At 36.4% G+C, this 20,699-nt stretch overlaps 2 protein-coding genes across 10 annotated transcripts; both read left to right on the forward strand.

Annotated features, from left to right (window-relative positions):
- Nucleotides 1-1,737: 1,737 nt before the first annotated feature.
- LOC132855136 (uncharacterized) lies at nt 1,738-11,154 on the forward strand. 5 transcript variants are annotated; one of them, XM_060883889.1, is made up of 6 exons: nt 1,738-1,826; nt 4,449-4,751; nt 8,873-9,181; nt 9,831-9,899; nt 10,269-10,333; nt 10,626-11,154. In XM_060883889.1, the coding sequence occupies exons 1-6, from the start codon at nt 1,778-1,780 to the stop codon at nt 10,659-10,661; spliced, it is 831 nt and encodes a 276-aa protein (XP_060739872.1). In that variant the 5' UTR covers nt 1,738-1,777; the 3' UTR covers nt 10,662-11,154. The 5 variants fall into 5 exon arrangements, with proteins under 5 accessions (XP_060739872.1, XP_060739873.1, XP_060739874.1 ...); XM_060883890.1 differs by having other exon boundaries at nt 9,834-9,899; XM_060883891.1 differs by lacking the exon at nt 9,831-9,899.
- A 2,017-nt stretch (nt 11,155-13,171) lies between these two features.
- LOC132854704 (uncharacterized) lies at nt 13,172-20,451 on the forward strand. Of its 5 annotated transcripts, XM_060883278.1 has the most exons (6): nt 13,172-13,263; nt 16,822-17,124; nt 18,180-18,488; nt 19,143-19,211; nt 19,596-19,660; nt 19,953-20,451. In XM_060883278.1, the coding sequence occupies exons 1-6, from the start codon at nt 13,215-13,217 to the stop codon at nt 19,986-19,988; spliced, it is 831 nt and encodes a 276-aa protein (XP_060739261.1). In that variant the 5' UTR covers nt 13,172-13,214; the 3' UTR covers nt 19,989-20,451. The 5 variants fall into 5 exon arrangements, with proteins under 5 accessions (XP_060739261.1, XP_060739262.1, XP_060739260.1 ...); XM_060883279.1 differs by lacking the exon at nt 19,143-19,211; XM_060883280.1 differs by lacking the exons at nt 13,172-13,263; nt 19,596-19,660; nt 19,953-20,451 and adding exons at nt 14,733-14,809; nt 14,884-14,946 and having other exon boundaries at nt 19,143-19,585.
- Nucleotides 20,452-20,699: the final 248 nt, after the last annotated feature.

Consider the following 20,699-nt stretch of genomic DNA (forward strand, 5'->3'; position numbering starts at 1 on the left):
CAGATATTATAGAATAATGCTGAAAACAGAATAAATACACACCGTGGTCAAGTACAAGATTTATTCTGGTGGGATTTTTATGTGTTTAATTTTACTGTTAAAAAAAGGGAAAAGGTTCCAGATAATTGCTTCATATTCACCTTCATTATGTTAGCTAAGGGTATTGTTCTGCATTCACTTTTTCTGGTAATCATTATAAACTGCTGATGGATAAATTTGCAAACTATATTTTGAGTGTTTGTGACATTTTTCTCATCTTATGTGTCCCATTCTTACATATATCAGGTTAAGAAATGAATGTGCTAGAAGGCTTTTGTGTAAATAGGCTTGTGTAAGAATATTTATAGAGGACTTTTAAGAGTAAACATTGTCACAAGCAGCTTTAAAGTTTTCCTTCAAATTCTGACCAAGCTGGAATATTCATTCATTCATTCATTCATTCATTCATCTTCTACCGCTTATCCGAACTACCTTGGGTCACGGGGAGCCTGTGCCTATCTCAGGCGTCATTGGGCATCAAGGCAGGATACACCCTGGACGGAGTGCCAACCCATCGCAGGGCACACACACACTCTCATTCACTCACGCAATCACACACTACGGACAATTTTCCAGAGATGCCAATCAACCTACCATGCATGTCTTTGGACCGGGGGAGGAAACCGGAGTACCCGGAGGAAACCCCCGAGGCACGGGGAGAACATGCAAACTCCACACACACAAGGTGGAGGCGGGAATCAAACCCCGACCCTGGAGGTGTGAGGCGAACGTGCTAACCACTAAGCCACCGTGTCCCCAAGCTGGAATATATGAAGGAAATTTTATCCTATTCCTGTTCATGTGACATTAAGGCTCTTCTTTCTTCTTTCTGCAAAAATCTGGATGTAGATTTAGATCACTAATGAGAAATTATCTGTAGTTAAGCTGTAGTAGCAGATTTGTAACACAAGATGGCGTTCAGTTTAGTTACTATATTAGCAGGCCTATTATTATTATTATTATTATTATTATTATTATTATTATTATTATTATTATTGTTATTATTATAAGTTATATATTATATATTATATATAAGTTTGTTGTGATAGGATGAGTAATAAGTTATAGGTACCAGTAAGAGATAAAGTACCTTCTTTCTTCTGTCTGTTGAATTTTAATGTACACTTAAATTATTAACTTCGAGACACAAGAATAAAATCAAAGAATAAATAAATAAGTAAATAAAATCACTTTTAAAGACATTTAATACTGTAAAACAGGTTAATAATTAAAATTATACTCCTCTGATTAATCTTACTTTTCATAATCACTCTTGACCAGCCTCTATGTTCTCCTCAGCTCACATGTGGTAAATGTGTCTTTAAGACTTCCTGTAAGTTTCAGGAAACACAATTGTTGGTGAATATACTGATGAACATTACAGCTTTGTCCCAAACACTAGAATTCCTGTCTGTTATAAAGTAACGTTTATGTTGCAGCTCATGCCCAGTTGTTTATTATTATTTTCTAATTTATATAATTGTTTTGAATTTTTTTACATCTTCTCAAATATCTTAAGGACATGTTTCTTTTGTAAATTCTATATATATATTTTGTGTGTGTGTGTGCGTGTGCGTGCGATTGAGTAAGTGTTAAAATATTTTTTTTTAAATGACAAATGACACAGTGGTTGTTGTGGTTTCCTGAAAACCAAAGTGTATAAGGAGAGACACTCAGTCAGTGTGTCAGTGTGTGTGTTTCACACTGAGGGACTGGTGTGTGTTCAGAAGAATCAGTAATGATGAAGTGTTTATATCTTTTGTATGTCATATTTCCCGTCACTGCAGGTGAGTGAAGTTATTTTTTATTTTCTATTACAGAAAGGAGAGAGAATATTATTCAGTTCTCAATTCATCTGCTTTGTGTTTAGTTCATGTGGTTTCTGTCCAGACTGGGTTTACAGTAGGGTGGAGTTCAGCTCTGTTCCTAAAAAATAAACCAAACACTCACTGATGTGAACTCTTAACATAAAATATGTAAATTTTAAAACAGCATTAATCTTTATACACAAGGTAAACATTCACGTCATGCTTTGTGTTATAATGTCCTTATTTAGACCTGTTCAGCTTTGATCATGTGGACTTTTTCTTCCTGATTAACTTCAGTCTAAAATGTACTGATGAAGAGAGGTGGGCTAATGAATAAGGAGGATTCTACAGTGAGATTATTTTACATCCCTATAATATTACAGTGTATGTTTTTACACGTTTACTGAATTACACCTCTCACAATCTCTGTCTTATTGAATGTATCTATAATAACTCATATAAAGCATAGTACAAGTTAATTCCTGTAACTTGTAGGTCACTTCTTCACTCTGGTCTTAGCTGTAAATAGATGTGTGTGAATTTCACACCTTTTTCTGCTGTCTCTCTGTCACTGATGTCGCTCTTCACTTCCTACATCATATTTATAGTTTTTATTTTTTAGAATTAGTTACATGCATTTAACAACATAACATTCTTAACAATGGTATATTTGGACTCTCCTATATATCAATTTTCATTATTTTTGACACAATTTACTAAAATAGATTCAATTTAAATTTTTTGTAAAAGTAAATAAAATGATTAAAATAATATTATTAGCTGATTACCAGCTCATCTTCATAACGTTTTCTATTTTACATAATGTGTAAACTATTTTACAGAAGTGTAAATATGTGGCTCTATGAGCGGTGTGGTGGACTGGTGTAACTTGTAGGTCACTTCTTCACTCTGACCACCGACTTCACTTCCTACATCACGTCCTACACTTCCTACATAAGAAGTGTTAAAATAAGTTTATCTTTACCAGATCAGAGTTATAGAAGCTGGAACACAGAAGAAGAAAAAAATAAACAATTCGGTCTGACAAAAATGTTCAATTCAAAGGAGAATAGCCCCAACCTTCATAATGAAGCCTACATACTCCAGAAATCAATTTTATAACTCCTTACCATTAACTGTTTAAAGCCAGATTTATCTATTGTATATCAGAGATATTAAAGAGAGGTTTTTGTAGAAGAATGTCCAGGTCGACCTTTCTGTTTACATGATGGCACATGTTGGCATCAGGCTGCAATATCTGAGGTTTCTCAGGGTGTATTCAATACTTCTGGTGCCAAAATAAAGGTAACACGTGGGATTGCTGCAGAAGTGTTAAAATAAGTATATATATATTACCAGATCAGAGTAAGAGAGGATGGAATGCAGCAAAGAAAAAAAATAAAATTAAATTTCCGCCTAACAAAATATAAAAATTTTACACAGCATATCAAAAATATTGTTATTAAATATATATTAAAAACTCCATAAATCTATTTTATAACATCTCATCATTAACCGGTTCAAGATTTATTGATCTATTGTGTATCAGAGATATTAGAGAGAGGTTTTAGTAGTGGCACACACTCCTGTGCCAAGTGGGTGCATGTTGGCACACCTCTGTATATGAGTTTTCTCAGCTACCGAACTATAAAACTTTATATAATTGATTTATATGTCACTATAGGAGTTCATTACATCCAAATCCAACAGTGTTCAGTTTGTTTTGGAGTCTCCCCACCTCTAACTACAGGACACAGTGCGCATGACTGTATGCCAGTCTGAGTCGCTTCCCCTCGATAGAGCTAAAAGTCAGCGCTTCATGGTTACAAAACAGCTCTAAAATGACTAAATACACTCAAATAATCCACAATAAACCCATCGTTACATACATTATAGCTGTCCGAAGGTAATCGTGTAATCGGTTCAGTTTATCTAGAGGGGGTCAAAACTTTTAGCACGATTTTCTGCATTTGGAAACACACCTCTTGTGTTGTTTTAGCCCACCTGTATTCGGTTCAGAGCGATTTCCGCGTTTAAAGCCAAAATAAAGCAAAAAAAATCCTTTGGAAAGCTGAGATGGTGCATTTAAAGGGGCTTTAATGTGCCGGACTTTGAAGAGCGAAAACTCGATTTCTCGACGGAATGTCCCGAAGTTTGACCCTCTATAGAAATCTCTGATTCTGTGAACATTGGTCACACAGTGATGATCTTTATACTGTTGGGTTCTGTCGAATCTCGTCTTTCTGACTGAACAAGGTTGTGTTTGTGTCACGTGATGATTACAGGATTAAAAAGTCCTACAGATGACATGTTTATGAAGTGTGGGGGTGTCCATTTAAGTGCTTGGTGTTGAAATACTGATTTATTTCATTATAAATCGTGTGTATAGTCACGTAGTTAAGTTTTTTCCCGTTGTTTTAGCTATTTAGGTATTTTAAATATATTTATGAAGCTCATTTGCAGATTGGCGCCATCTTGCATTTCAAAATTTATGAATTAAATGTACTGAAGAATAAATATTTCCTTAATAGTTTAATTGAAAATATTGTACTTCATGTTGTATTCAGTAGATTCTGAGTGTTTGTATGTTTGTGTCTGTAGGCTGTTATCTCTCTGCTCAAACTAAACATGTTTACATTGGACTCCCTGGTGGTTCAGTTCTGTTACTCTGCTCCTGCTCTGACCTGCACACCAAACCTCACACATTCACCTGGATGTCCTACAGAACAGGAGGTCTGACTGACGTGTTAAATGATGAACACTACCGTGGCAGACTTCAGCTGTTTAATAACACTTCTCCTGGTAATCTGTCTCTGCTCATATCTGACCTGAGAGAAGAGGATGCAGTAGACTACAGGTGCATCACTGAGAAGGGATACATAGACATGAGGATTTCTGGTAAAGGTAAATGATTTAAATACACAATAATAGTTTATATTTAGTGTAAAATCATCCTTGATCATACTTAAAATGAAGTATAGTTACATATGTAATAAAATGTCTACTCCATTTACCATGAAGGGGAATTAATTTAGGAGTCATATAGTGACACATCAGTATTAAGTTATAAATGACATTAAATACTGATTATGGTATCAGACTGACCTGAACTTTGGGCTGGTGTTGGATTGGATTTGTGATATTTCTCAGTCTAAACTAAGATTTATTCTCATAACATTGTAGTGTTTATAGAGCTACATGTCAACTGACATAAGACATAAACCGTAATAAAGACTTCACTAGACGTCACTGTTGACTTGTTGAGTTATTTTTATCTTAATATCTGATACATCAGAATAAATTGTAATATGACATTAAACATTAAAACCAAACTTTAAATTTACAGTCAAAGAAACTCTACATAACACACTAGACCTGGTGTTTATATCAATTTAACATGAACGTTGATGAATCTAGCCATGGGGGTCACAGTCCAGTGACTTCTGTGCCGGTCCCAAGCCCGGATAAATAGAGAGGGTTGCGTCAGGAAGGGCATCCGGCGTAAAACATTGCCAAATCTAACCATGCGAATTGTCAGTACGAATTTCATACCGGATCGGTCGAGGCCCGGGTTAACAACGACCGCCATCGGCGCCATTGACCTACAGGGCGCCGGTGGAAATTGGGCTACTGTTGGTCGAAGAAGTAGAGGAGGGAGGAGAGTGCACAGACAGAGAGAGAAGAGGAAAGGTAAGAGTGTAGGACTGAGAATAGGGACTCTGAATGTTGGTACTATGACAGGGAAAGGTAGAGAGCTGGCTGATATGATGGAGAGAAGGAAGGTGGATATACTGTGTGTACAGGAGACCAAGTGGAAGGGTAGCAAGGCTCGTAGTATAGGAGCAGGATTCAAGCTGTATTCTTATGGTGTGGCTAGTAAGAGAAATGGGGTAGGTGTGGTCCTGAAGGAGGAGTTTGTGAGGAATGTTCTGGAGGTGAAGAGAGTGTCAGACAGGGTGATGAGTCTGAAGTTAGAGATTGAAGGGGTGATGTTGAATGTTGTTAGTGGTTATGCCCCGCAGGTAGGTTGTGAGTTAGAGGAGAAAGAGAGATTCTGGTGTGAATTCGATGAGGTGATTGAGAGTATTCCCAAGGGTGAGAGAGTGGTGATAGGAGCGGATTTTAATGGACATGTTGGTTGGTGAGGGGAACACAGGTGATGAGGAGGTGATGGGCAAGTTTGGAGTTAAGGAAAGGAACCTTGAAGGACAGATGGTAGTAGACTTTGCTAAGAGGATGGACATGGCTGTGGTTAACACTTATTTTCAGAAGAGGGAGGAACATAGAGTGACTTACAAGAGTGGAGGTAGGAGAACACAGGTAGACTACATCCTTTGTAGAAGAGGCAATCTGAAAGAGATTAGTGACTGTAAAGTGGTAGTGGGAGAGAGTCTAGCCAGACAGCATAGGATGGTGGTGTGTAGGATGACTCTGATGGTCTGTAAGACGAAGAGGTCAAAGATAGAGAAGAAAACTAAGTGGTGGAAGCTGAAAAAGGAGGAATGTTGTGAGGAATTTAGACAGAAGTTGAGGCAGGCTCTGGGTGGTCAGGTAGTGCTGCCAGATGACTGGGAAACTACAGCAGAAGTGATCAGGGAGACAGGGAGAAAGGTGCTGGGTGTGTCATCTGGAAGGAGGAAAGAAGATAAGGAGACTTGGTGGTGGAATGAGGAAGTTCAGGATAGTATACAGAGGAAGAGATTAGCCAAGAAGAAGTGGGATATGGACAGGACTGAAGAGAATAGACAGGAATACAAGGAGTTACAGCGCAGAGTGAAGAGGGAGGTGTCTAAGGCCAAGCAGAAGGCATATGACGAGTTGTACACTAGGTTAGACACTAGAGAAGGAGAGAAGGACTTGTACAGGTTAGCTAGACAGAGGGATCGAGATGGGAAGGATGTGCAGCAAGTTAGAATTATTAAGGATAGAGATGGAAGGGTGCTCACAAGTGAGGAGAGTGTACAGAGGAGATGGAAGGAATACTTTGAGGAGCTGATGAATGAGGAAAATCAGAGGGAAAAAAGAGTAGAAGGGGTGAACTCTGTGGAACAGGAAGTAGATAAGATTAGAAAGGATGAAGTCAGGAAGGCCTTGAAGAGGATGAAAAGTGGAAAGGCAGTTGGTCCTGACGACATCCCGGTAGAGGTCTGGAAGTGTCTAGGAGAGGCAGCAGTGGAATTTTTAACTAGTTTGTTCAACAGGGTTTTAGAAAGTGAGAGGATGCCTGAGGAATGGAGAAGGAGTGTGTTAGTGCCGATCTTTAAGAATAAGGGTGACGTGCAGAGTTGCAGCAACTATAGGGGGATAAAGTTGATGAGCCATACAATGAAGTTGTGGGAAAGAGTAGTGGAAGCTAGGTTAAGGAAGGTGGTGGAAATTTGTGAGCAGCAGTATGGCTTCATGCCCAGAAAGAGCACAACAGATGCAATTTTTGCCCTGAGAATGTTGATGGAGAAGTATAGGGATGGTCAGAGGGAGTTGCACTGTGTGTTTGTAGACTTAGAGAAAGCGTATGACAGGGTGCCAAGAGAAGAGCTGTGGTACTGTATGAGGAAGTCAGGAGTAGCAGAGAAGTATGTCAGAGTGGTGCAGGACATGTATGAGAGGAGCAGGACAGTGGTGAGGTGTGCTGTAGGTCAGACAGAGGAGTTCACAGTGGAGGTGGGACTGCATCAGGGATCGGCTCTGAGCCCCTTCCTGTTTGCTATAGTGATGGACCAGTTGTCAGAGGAGGTCAGACAGGAGTCTCCTTGGACGATGATGTTTGCAGATGACATTGTGATCTGTAGTGAGAGCAGGGAGCAGGTGGAGGAAAACCTGGAGAGGTGGAGGTTTGCGCTGGAGAGAAGAGGAATGAAAGTCAGTCGTAGTAAGACTGAGTACATGTGTGTGAATGAAAGGGAGGGAAGTGGAACAGTAAGGTTACAGGGTGAAGAGGTGAAGAAGGTACAGGAGTTTAAGTACTTGGGGTCAACAGTCCAGAGTAATGGAGAGAGTGGGAAAGAAGTAAATAAGCGAGTGCAGGCAGGTTGGAGTGGGTGGAGAAAGGTGTCAGGAGTTCTGTGTGATAGGAAAATATCAGCAAGAATCAAGGGGAAGGTGTACAGGACAGTGGTGAGACCGGCCGTGCTGTATGGTTTAGAGACAGTGTCACTGAAGAAGAGACAGGAGTCGGAGCTAGAGGTAGCCGAACTGAAGATGTTGAGGTTCTCTTTGGGTGTGACAAGATTGGACAGGATTAGGAACGAGTACATCAGAGGGACAGCCCATGTTGGACGTTTGGGGGACAAAGTTAGGGAGGCGAGATTAAGATGGTTTGGACATGTTCAGAGGAGGGAGAGTGAGTATATTGGTAGGAGAATGTTGGACATGGAGCTGCCAGGCAGGAGGCAAAGAGGAAGGCCAAAGAGAAGGTATATGGATGTAATTAATGAGGATTTGAAGCTAGTGGGTGCAAGTGTTGAGGATGAGAAGATAGGGATAGGTGGAGAGAGATGATTCGCTGTGGCGACCCCTGAAGGGAAAAGCTGAAAGAAGAAGAAGAAGAAGAACATTAGGTTCATGTCACTTATTATTAGGAGTTTATTTAGGAGCCATTTAGCCCTATGACAAAGTCCCTTAAGTAATATTTTAACTTTATTTATCAGTGACGGTTCAGTGATCACCAGCTTCATCTCCTAATTTGTGCTTTATTTACATTTTTTGGTTAAATCTATTTCTCAATTTTTAAAACTTTTCACACAGTGAACACAACAGCGGTCTATGTGGACTGAATTATGTATCGCTTTTCTTTAATTTGACACAAAAAGGATTGAATAACCTCAACTTTCAAATGAATAATCTCAGTGAAACTTCAACCATGAACAAAACTCTGTGTGTCTACAGCTTTTATTTCACATGTACTTTTCACCATGCAGTGTGTAGTGTTGTCTCCTCACAGCTCCAGGGTCAATGTTTCAGTCCTGATCTTTGTACTTTATATTGTATTCAGTAGATTCTGAGTGTTTGTATGTTTGTGTCTGTAGGCTGTGATCTCTCTGGTGATAAACATCAGGTAGTTATCAATGGACACCCTGGTGGTTCAGTTCTGTTACCCTGCTCCTGCTCTGACCTGCACACCAATCCTCAGATATTCACCTGGACGACTAAAAGAACAGGACACTGGACTGACGTGTTAAAAGATGAGCTCTATCGTGACAGACTTCAGCTGTTTAATCACATTTCTCCTGGTAATCTGTCTCTGCTCATATCTGACCTGAGAGAAGAGGATCAGAGAGTCTACAGGTGCAGCACTGGATTAAAGGAATACAGAGACATCAGGATTAATGTTAAAGGTAAAACATTTAAATACTCAGTAAAAGTTTATATTTAGTGTGCAAACAGACCTGATAAGAACTGAATTATAGTCACATATGTAACAAACATGTCAATAAATTTACTATAACTGATGGTTTTACTCTACGAGTCATAGTGTGTCACATTAAAATGACACCTATTTGGTGTGCAGGTCAGAGCAGGAGCAGGGTAACAGCACAGAAACACCTTTGTGTCATGTGATTTCTGTCTGATTATCATCACCAGAGATCACAGCCTTCAGAACACACCTTTATTACTACTGACATAAACCTACATAAACATTAATAAAAGCTTCAGAAGGTGTCAGTGTCATGTTGTTTATTCTGACTTTGTGTTTTCTTCTAATTTACAGTCAGAGAAATAAAATATAGAAATCTATATCTGATATCTTTGTCAATTTTCTCATCAGCTGACACTTATTACACTTTATAAATCTTCATGTAGGTTCATGTCAGTTGTTTATGTAGGTGTCATTTAACCTCATTAACATGACAATAAGTTACCTTTTATTTTTAAGGAGGTTTTTACAGACATTGTTTCATTAATAACTGAGCATGAGTGTCATGTGCCATATTACTAACAGTGATTATAAACAGACTTTAGATTTATTAAAGTTTTTCTTTTCAGGAGGAAGAAGAGAAACTTCAACACGCTCAGGGACAACAGACAGAAGACCTCCATCAGAACAGCCTCCAAGTAAAACAACAAACTCTCCACCTGCATCATCCTCAACAACACTGAAACAAGATAAACAACAAACTCACAGCAGCCTCCTTCTAGTTGACATAACTTTCCTTTTTATTCAGAAATGAAAAAACAGATCTACATTCTTGCATTAAATTATTAATAAACATTTTACTGTTCTGTTTGTTGGATATTTAAGAGCACAAGGGCACACACACACACACACATACACGTGTCCCTAAGTTGACTGTTAATTGTGAGTCACTGAGTGTGAGTCAAACAGAACAGCAGCCTCCACACCTTACTTGATCACGTCAGACAGTAAAATATTGTTGTTACCACTAGAGGTGTGATTTCTGAGGGTTTATTTCTCTTCACCAGGAACATGTGGAGAGAACGTGATTACTGAAGGACGTCCGGACTGTAAGGGAAAGCCAACAGATCAGGTTAGCAAACGTAAAATGAGTTATAACAGATCTGTTTCTACCTTTAGAGCTTTTGTTGTATTTGTGATACACTGCAGGTAACACACATGACCCACACATGCTTTCACTGAACACTGAGTTATAGGAAATGATCTTCTGCTGCTTCTATCAGAACAACACATGGTGTAAAGAAAGAAGTCAGATTTGGAGATTTGTGTCGTCTTTACAGGATTTTACCTGCTTCTTGGAGTAAACAGCAAAACCCACAGAATTTGTGTTATATGTGTAATTTTCCTCTTCTGTCTTTCCACAGCCTGAACCTGATCTTGTCACTTTCTGTATTAAATAACACATTAACACAGCCGGAGCAGCTCAGGTCCAGATTAACACTGGAGAGAAAACTGAGTACACCAACATTATAACAAACTAATCTGATGTAAATATTCTCAGATATTATAGAATAATGCTGAAAACATAATAAATACATGCCGTGGTCAAGCACAAGATTTATTCTGGTGGGATTTTTATGTGTGTTTAATTTTACTGTTAAAAAAAGGGAAAATGTTCCAGATAATTACTTCATATTCACCTTCATTATATTAGCTAAGGGTATTGTTCTGCATTCACTTTTTCTGTTAATCATTAAAAACAGCTGATGGATAAATTTGCAAACTATATTTTGAGTGTTTGTGACATTTTTCTCATCTTATGTGTCCCATTCTTACATATATCAGGTTAAGAAATGAATGTGCTAGAAGGCTTTTGTGTAAATCGGCTTGTGTAAGAAGTTCTTGTTTGTGACTTGTTAAAACCTTGAGCAAAAATAAAAAGATTGTTAAATTCCATGGACTTAATGTGTTATTTTTAATAAATAAAAAAAAATTTACATCAATATAATCAATACAATTATTCATATTATTTAAACTGAATCTCCCAAACAATCACAAAAGCAGGAATTTCTGGTAAGTAAATAGTGTAATAAATAAAATGTGACTTTTGAAGTCTACCAATCTTCCAGTTATTTGTTATTCATTAATGAATAGCTGATTCCTTTAACTGGAGCACAAAGGGATCATTAAATAAAGAAACCTGTCAATGAACCACATTATTATTCTAAGTGTTAAGGCACCACCTAGTGGTCAAGGTAGAACACGGACTTTTACATGTAACAAATTCAAGCAGAATTCTCAAATGTTTACATTTACATGACATTGTTTACAATTACATGTTGCTGTACTGAGGTTATGGTATGTGTGAAATTCTCTAATTTAATTGGTCAGGTGGTGCTGATTAGTTTTCTATAACAGCAGCTCTAACAATAGTGCTGGTTGTAATTGAAATCACAGGTTTACGTTAATGCTTTATGAACATTTACCTTGTAAATGTCTCTTGTAGATTGAATTTCTTTCTCGGTTGTTTCACTGATTTCTTGTACACACCTGTGTTGTGTTTCCTCTGATTGGTTCATCGTTTATTGTTTATCGTTCCTTTCAGTGAGAGTTAAATAATCTGTTGTATTAATGATGTTGTGGAGTCTTGTTTTGTATCCTTTTTAAATATTATTTATTTATTTATTTATTTATAATATTGTCTTGATGATACTTGATGATGTTTTAAAATAATGATCAAAACCTGGTCCTACACCTGACCCCCAAATCTTGACAAACACAATATTAATGCTGTAGATGAATATTACTCCAACTTGATTTCAAATTATTGTATTAACAGATTCAGACTTCCTCTGAGAAAAAAGAAAACTAATGCAAAATGAACATGATTTAGTAAATCGTCCTGTTTAATATAACAGAATGTTATTTATAGAGGACTTTTAAGAGTAAACATTGTCACAAGCAGCTTTAAAGTTTTCCTTCAAATTCTGACCAAGCTGGAATATGTGAAGGAAATTTTATCCTATTCCTGTTCATGTGACATTAAGGCTCTTCTTTCTTCTTTCTGCAAAAATCTGGATGTAGATTTAGATCACTAACGAGAAATTATCTGTAGTTAAGCTGTAGTAGCAGATTTGTAACACAAGATGGCGGTTAGTTTAGTTACTATATTAGCAGGCCTATTATTATTATTATTATTATTATTATTATTATTATTATTATTATTATTATTTTATTGTTATTATCAAGCTTGTTGTGATAGGACGAGTAATAAGTTATAGGTATCAGTAAGAGATAAAGTATCTTATTTCTTCTGTTTGTAGAATTTTGATGTACACAAATTATTAGATTAATTATCTGTAGCCCAGCTGTAGTACCGGCTTCGAGACACAAGATGTCGCTACCTAGTCACTAAGCTGTAGCTTTATAATCAAAGAATAAATAAATAATTTTAATCACTTTTTAAAAACATTTTAAACTGTAAAACAGGTTAATAATTAAAATTATACTCCTCTGATTAATCTTACTTTTCATAATCACTCTTGACCAGCCTCTATGTTCTCCTCAGCTCACATGTGGTAAATGTGTTTTTATGACTTCCTGTAAGTTTCAGGAAACACAATTGTTGGTGAATATACTGATGAACATTACAGCTTTGTCCCAAACACTAGAATTCCTGTGTGCTATAAAGTGAAGTTTATGTTGCAGCTCATGCCCAGTTGTTTATTATTATTATTATTTTATTATTTATTATTTTTTTTAATGTTTTACATCTTCTCAAATATCTTAAGGATATGTTTGGGTTGTAAATTATATATATATATTTTGTGTGTGTGTGTGTGTGTGTGTCTGTGTTTGCAATGGAGTAAGTGTTAATTTTTTTTTTTAAAATGACAAATGACACAGTGGTTGTTGTGGTTTCCTGAAAACCAAAGTGTATAAGGAGAGACACTCAGTCAGTGTGTCAGTGTGTGTGTTTCTGAGGGACTGGTGTGTGTTCAGAAGAATCAGTAATGATGAAGTGTTTATATCTTTTGTATGTCGTGTTCCACGTCACTGCAGGTGAGTGAAGTTATATTTTATTTTCTATTACAGAAAGGAGAGAGAATATTATTCAGTTCTTATTTCAGCTGCTTTGTGTTTAGTTCATGTGGTTTCTGTCCAGACTGGGTTTACAGTAGGCTGGAGTTCAGCCCTGTTCCTAAAAAATAAACCAAACACTGTCAAATGTTTATTAATTAGAGAATTAACAACATTAACAAGTAATTTATTAGTGGTTTTGTATCTTTACTAAAATTGTATATTTTTAGACCAGCATGTTCTTCTCATTAAACTGTTCAAAAATGTGTAAACGTACACAACATGCCTTGTGTTATAATGTTCTTATTTAGACCTGTTCAGCTTTGATCATGTGAATGTATCTATAATAACTCACATAAAGCATAGTAGAAAAGTTACTTCCTGTAACTTGTAGGTCATTTCTTCACTCTGGAAATAGATGTGTGAATTTCTGCAGATGTCGCTCCACTTCCTACATCATATTTATAGTTTTTATTTTTTAGAATTAGTTACATGCATTTAACAACATAACAATATTAAGGGTAGATTTGATCTCTCCTATATAATCACTTTTCATTTCTTTGACACAATTTACTAAAATAGATTATATTTTATTTTTTGTAAAAGTAAATAAAATTATTAAAATAATATTATTAGCTGATTTTCAGTTCATCTTCATAACGTTTTCTATTTTTAATAATGTGTACCATGACAATCAAACTATTAGTATGTTTAACAGGACAATCAAACCATTACCTCACATTCTAAACACGTTCAAAAATAAAATAAAAAAACATTACAAACTACTGTGCAATATTAACTTATGACAAGGAAGACTTCAAGGTATGTGTAGCAAGGTGTCAAAGAGGGGCGGGGTCTCTAACCCTATTACAGATTTCTAATAAGCCACACTTATTTAAAGGACAGGCGAAAGCGAAGGGCAGCTGGGGTCCTGGTAGCAATTGCCCGTTGCTCGGCTTGTAGCTGTGTGGGACCGGGAGTCCCGGTGTATTTTCCCCGTATAAGTATTTTATTATGTTTTTACAGGGCCGGCCCTGCGCATAGGCAGAATAGGCAAATGCTAAGGGCGCCGCCCACCACTAGGGGCGCCTGTGCGCCCAAATTATTATTCTTATTAATATATATATATATATATATATATATATATATATATATATATATATATATATATATATATATATATATATAATTACCTGAGAAGTATTTTATTTATATATTTATTATATATTTTTTTATTGCTGTAAGAAAGGCAAGGAAAGCAAGGTCTCCGTAATATAGTTTTTTTTATATAGTTTGTGTGTGTTTCCAAAATATTTTCAAAATAAAGAAAAACAGGACAAAGCTGTGCAGTTTGTTTCTGTGTAAGTTTATGAACAAAATGATCGGAACCCAATTGTCTGTGATTCCAGGGGCACCAGGTGAAATCTTGCCTAGGTCAGCAAATTGGCCAGGGCCGGCCCTGTGTTTTTAGCATGTGATAGTTTGAAACTCAGGATCATTGTGGATTTCGTTGGTTTTGCTTGTTAAGGTATGTTTTGTTTCATTTGTTTTGTTTGTGTGTTTGGGTACGATTGATGTATGAAAATGATTTAATTTATTTAGAACGTGGGTGGTTGATGTTCGGGACCACCGTGCGGTTTGATTGGTTGGTTTCGTCTCGTTAAGGTATGTTTTCATTTTTTATTTAGTTTTGTTTATTTGAGTGTGATTGGTAATCATTAAAAGGTCTATTTCGTTATAGGTTGTCGGATGATAGTGACTAGTCGCTGTTCTCTTTTGGGTTTTCTTTTTTGTAAAAACAGCTGGTGTTTTGTTCCTTTTTTAATTATTATGTCTGTGTAATTTGGTTTCATGGTTGGCTAGGGGATTTTGTTTATTTCTTTTTTCCCTTTTTTTCTTTTTCTTTTTAAAAAAAAAACATTGGTTTTCTGGGTTTTTTTTCTGTACCCTTTGGTTATACCCCTTGGGTAGCTTCCCACCACTTCTTTGGGGAATCTGAGACAGGGATTAGTAGAGCCCCAACAGGTTTTGTGTGTTTAATGGTGTGATGTATTGATTTTGAGGGTGCATTATTAATGAGAGCACTGCTCATACAGTTTGTAGTGAAGCCACTCTTCCCTGTAGGAAGCTCCATTATCTTTTGTCTGATTGATTATACCATTTGAAGGAGGCTGCCCTTGTGGGCTGTTTCCGGTCAGGGTGAATGACCCAAATTATTTTAATGCTTTGTTAAATAAAGTTTAATGTTTTTTCTATTATCCTATGCTTTCTTTAGTGAATTTTCTTTGTATGCACCTACGTTCCCTGGGTGTGCAGGGTGCTACATATGGAAAAATTCCATACCTTTTAAAAGGGGATAAAATATATATATATTAATAAAAAGAGGCACGGACTCGTGCTGTTGTCTGTGTGCTGAGCTGTATTGGCTGTGACACACATAGCTTGACTCAGCTACTCCCGGCAGCCTTTGAGTTCCCCCTACTGGACACTCCTTGAATTACATTGTTAGTTAACCAACAGACTTAGAACAATAATAAACATCACATTAAGTTAATTATATTGATCTTTTTAAACCACTACATAAACTATTTTCCTTTTTTCTTTTATTTCTGGATTTGAAAACACACCTCTTGTGTTGTTTTAGCCCACCTGTATTCGGTTCAGCGCGATTTCCGCGTTTAAAAAGTGAAAATAAAGCAAAAAAATCCTTTGGAAAGCTGAGATGGTACATTTAAATGTCCAGGGGATTTAAATGTCCCGAACTTTGACGACATTATATCAAAATATTGTTATTAAATATATATTCAAACTCCATAAATCTATTTTATAACATCTCGTCATTAACCGGTTCAAGATTTATTGATCTATTGTGTATCAGAGACATTAGAGAGGTTTTAGTAGTGGCACACACTCCTGTGCCAAGTGGGTGCATGTTTCCACACCTCTGTATATGAGTTTTCTCAGCTACCGAACTATAAAACTTCATATAATTGATTTATATGTCACTATAGGAGTTCATTACATCCAAATCCAACAGTGTTCAGTTTGTTTTGGAGTCTCCCCACCTCTAACTACAGGACACAGCGCGCATGACTGTATGCCAGTCTGAGTCGCTTCCCCTCGATAGAGCTAAAAGTCAGCGCTTCATGGTTATAAAACAGCTCTAAAATGACTAAATACACTCAAATAATCCACAATAAACCCATCGTTACATACATTATAGCTGTCCGAAGGTAATCGTGTGATTGGGTCAGTTTATCTTGAGGGGGGTCAAAACTTTTAGCACGATTTTCTGGATTTGAACACACCTCTTGTGGTGTTTTAGCCCATCTGTATTCGGTTCAGAGCGATTTCTGCGTTTAAAGCCAAAATAAAGCAAAAATCCTTTGGAAAGCTGAGATTTAAATGTCCAGGGTACATTTCCAAATTTATGAATTAAATGTACTGAAGAATAAATATTTCCTTAATAGTTTATTTGAAAATATTGTACTTCATGTTGTATTCAGTAGATTCTGAGTGTTTGTATGTTTGTGTCTGTAGGCTGTAATCTCTCTGCTCAAACTAAACATGTTTACATTGGACTCCCTGGTGGTTCAGTTCTGTTACTCTGCTCCTGCTCTGACCTGCACACCAAACCTCACACATTCACCTGGATGTTCTACAGAACAGAAGGTCTGACTGACGTGTTAAATGATGAACACTACCGTGGCAGACTTCAGCTGTTTAATAACACTTCTCCTGGTAATCTGTCTCTGCTCATATCTGACCTGAGAGAAGAGGATGGGGGAGACTACAGGTGCATCACTGAGAAGGGATACATAGACATGGCTATTTATGGTGAAGGTAAATGATTTAAATACACAATTAAAGTTTATATTTAGTGTAAAATCATCCTTGATCATACATAAAATGAAGTATAGTTACATATGTAATAAAATGTCTACTCCATTTACCATGAAGGGGAATTAATTTAGGCGTCATATAGTGACACATCAGTATTAAGTTATAAATGATATTAAATACTGATTATGTTATCAGACTGACCTGAACTTTGGACTGGTGTTGGATTGGATTTGTGATATTTCTCAGTCTAAACTAAGATTTATTCTCATAACATTGTAGTGTTTATAGAGCTACATGTCAACTGACATAAGACATAAACAGTAATAAAGACTTCACTAGACGTCACTGTCAACTTGTTGAGTTTTTTTATCTTAATATCTGATACATCAGAATAAATTTTAATATGACATTAAACATTAAAACCAAACTCTAATTTACAGTCAAAGAAACTCTACATAACACACTAGACCTGGTGTTTATATCAATTTAACATGAACATTGATGAACACAGTCTGTACATCAGCTTTAGGAAGTCTTTTTAAATACATGTCTTTATAAATCTTGATTTAGGTTCATGTCACTTATTATTAGGAGTTTATTTCGGAGCCATTTAGCCCTATGAAAAAGTCCCTTAAGTAATATTTTAACTTTATTTATCAGTGACGGTTCAGTGATCACCAGCTTCACCTCCTACTTTGTGCTTTATTTACATTTTTTGGTTAAATCTATTTCTCAATACTGTGTTCACATTTTTAAATTTTCACACAGTGAACACAGCAGCGGTGTGAATGTGGACTGAATTATGTATCACTTTTCTTTAATTTTACACAAGCATTGAATAACATCAACTTTAAAATATCATGAATTATTTTCTAAGTCAAACTCAACAGCAAACAAAACTATGTGTCTCTACAGCTTATATTTCACGTGTACTTTTCACCATGCAGTGTGTAGTGTTGTCTCCTCACAGCTCCAGGGTCCATGTTTCAGTCCTGATCTTTGTACTTTATATTGTATTCAGTAGATTCTGAGTGTTTGTATGTTTGTGTCTGTAGGCTGTGATCTCTCTGGTGATAAACATCAGGTAGTTATCAATGGACACCCTGGTGGTTCAGTTCTGTTACCCTGCTCCTGCTCTGACCTGCACACCAATCTACAGACATTCACCTGGACGACTAACAGAACAGGACACTGGACTGACGTGTTAAAAGATGAGCTCTATCGTGACAGACTTCAGCTGTTTAATCACATTTCTCCTGGTAATCTGTCTCTGCTCATATCTGACCTGAGAGAAGAGGATCAGAGAGTCTACAGGTGCAGCACTGGATTAGAGGAATACAGAGACATCAGGATTAATGTTAAAGGTAAAACATTTAAATACTCAATAAAAGTTTATATTTAGTGTGCAAACAGACCTGATAAGAACTGAATTAGTCACATATGTAACAAACATGTCTACTAAATTTACTATAACTGATAGTTTTACTCTACGAGTCATAGTGTGTCACATTAAAATGACACCTATTTGGTGTGCAGGTCAGAGCAGGAGCAGGGTAACAGCACAGAAACACCTTTGTGTCATGTGATTTTCTGTCTGATTATCATCACCAGAGAGATCACAGCCTTCAGAATACACCTTCATTACTACTGACATAAACCTACATAAACATTAATAAAAGCTTCAGAAGGTGTCAGTGTCATGTTGTTTATTCTGACTTTGTGTTTTCTTCTAATTTACAGTCAGAGAAATAAAATATAGAAATGTATATCTGATATCTTTGTCAATTTTCTGTTTTCACATCACCTGACACTTTACACTTTATAAATCTTCATGTAGGTTCATATCAGTTGTTTAGGTGTCATTTAACCTCATTAACATGAACCTAATTATGCTACCTTTTATTTTTAAGGAGGTTTTTACAGACATTGTTTCATTAATAACTGTGTGAGTGTCATGTGCCATATTACTAACAGTGATTAAAAACAGTCTTTAGATTTATTAAGGTTTGTCTTTTCAGGAGAAAGAAGAGAAACTTCAACACGCTCAGGGAAAACAGACAGAAGACCTACATCAGAACAGCCTCCAAGTAAAACCACAAACTCTCCACCTGCATCATCCTCAACTACACTGGAACAAGATAAACAACAAACTCACAGCAGCCTCCTTCTAGTTGACATAACTTTCCTTTTTATTCAGAAGTGAAAAAACATCTACATTCTTACATTAAATTATTAACACACAGTTTTACTATTCTGTTTGTTGGATGTTTAAAAGGACACACACACACAAACACACACATACAAACACACACACACGTGTCACTGAGTTTACTGTTAAATGTCAGTCACATGTGAGTGTGAGTCAAACAGAACTGCAGCCTCCACACTTTACTTGATCACTTCAGACAGTAAAATATTGTTGTTAACACTAGAGGTGTGATTTCTGAGGGTTTATTTTTTCTCTTCACCAGGAACATGTGGAGAGAACGTGATTACTGAAGGACGTCCAGACTGTAAGGGAAAGCCAACAGATCAGGTTGGCAAACGTAAAATGAGTTATAACAGATCTGTTTCTACCTTTAGAGCTTTTGTTGTATTTGTGATACACTGCAGGTAACACACATGACCCACACATGCTTTCACTGAACACTGAGTTATAGGAAATGATCTTCTGCTGCTTCTATCAGAACAACACATGGTGTAAAGAAAGAAGTCAGATTTGGAGATTTGTGTCGTCTTTACAGGATTTTACCTGCTTCTTGGAGTAAACAGCAAAACTCACAGAATTTGTGTTATATGTGTAATTTTCCTCTTCTGTCTTTCCACAGCCTGAACCTGATCTTGTCACTTTCTGTATTAAATAACACATTAACACAGCCAGAGCAGCTCAGGTCCAGATTAACACTGGAGAGAAAACTGAGCACACCAACATTATAACAAACTAATGTGATGTAAATATTCTCAGATATTATAGAATAATGCTGAAAATATAATAAATACACACCATGTTCATTCATAAGATTCTTTCTTTGTATGTGTTTAATTTTACTGTTAAAAAAGGGAAAATGTTCCAGATAATTGCTTCATATTCACCTTCATTATGTTAGCTAAGGGTATTGTTCTGCATTCACTTTTTCTGTTAATCATTAATAACAGCTGATGGATAAATTTGCAAACTATATTTTGAGTGTTCGTTTTTCTCATCTTATGTGTCCCATTCTTACATATATAATGTTAAGAAATGAATGTGCTAAAAGGCTTTTGTGTAAATAGGTTTGTGTAAGAAGTTCTTGTTTGTGACTTGTTAAAACCTTGAGCAAAAATAAAAAGGGGTGGATTGTTAAATCTGCATGGACTGAATGTGGTTTTTTAATAAATAAACAAAATTTTACATCAATACAATTATTTATAGTATTTAAACTGAATCTCCCAAATAATTATCTGTAGCCCAGCTGTAGTACCAGCTGCGAGACACAAGATGTCGCCACTTAGTCACTAAGCCGTAGCCCTCTAATCAAAGAATAAATTATTCATTCATTCATTCATCTTCTACCGCTTATCCGAACTACCTCGGG

Source organism: Tachysurus vachellii, chromosome 12 (genome assembly GCF_030014155.1).
Source record: "Tachysurus vachellii isolate PV-2020 chromosome 12, HZAU_Pvac_v1, whole genome shotgun sequence".
NCBI classification, from domain to species: domain Eukaryota; kingdom Metazoa; phylum Chordata; class Actinopteri; order Siluriformes; family Bagridae; genus Tachysurus; species Tachysurus vachellii.

Coding starts and splice junctions, on each gene's coding strand:
- LOC132855136 (XM_060883887.1), top strand. CDS start 1,778: ATGATGAAGTGTTTATATCTTTTGTATGTCATATTTCCCGTCACTGCA. Junction 1,827..4,448: donor CATATTTCCCGTCACTGCAG/GTGAGTGAAGTT, acceptor TTGTGTCTGTAG/GCTGTTATCTCTCTGCTCAA. Junction 4,752..8,872: donor CATGAGGATTTCTGGTAAAG/GTAAATGATTTA, acceptor TTGTGTCTGTAG/GCTGTGATCTCTCTGGTGAT.
- LOC132854704 (XM_060883277.1), top strand. CDS start 13,215: ATGATGAAGTGTTTATATCTTTTGTATGTCGTGTTCCACGTCACTGCA. Junction 17,125..18,179: donor CATGGCTATTTATGGTGAAG/GTAAATGATTTA, acceptor TTGTGTCTGTAG/GCTGTGATCTCTCTGGTGAT. Junction 18,489..19,142: donor CATCAGGATTAATGTTAAAG/GTAAAACATTTA, acceptor TTGTCTTTTCAG/GAGAAAGAAGAGAAACTTCA.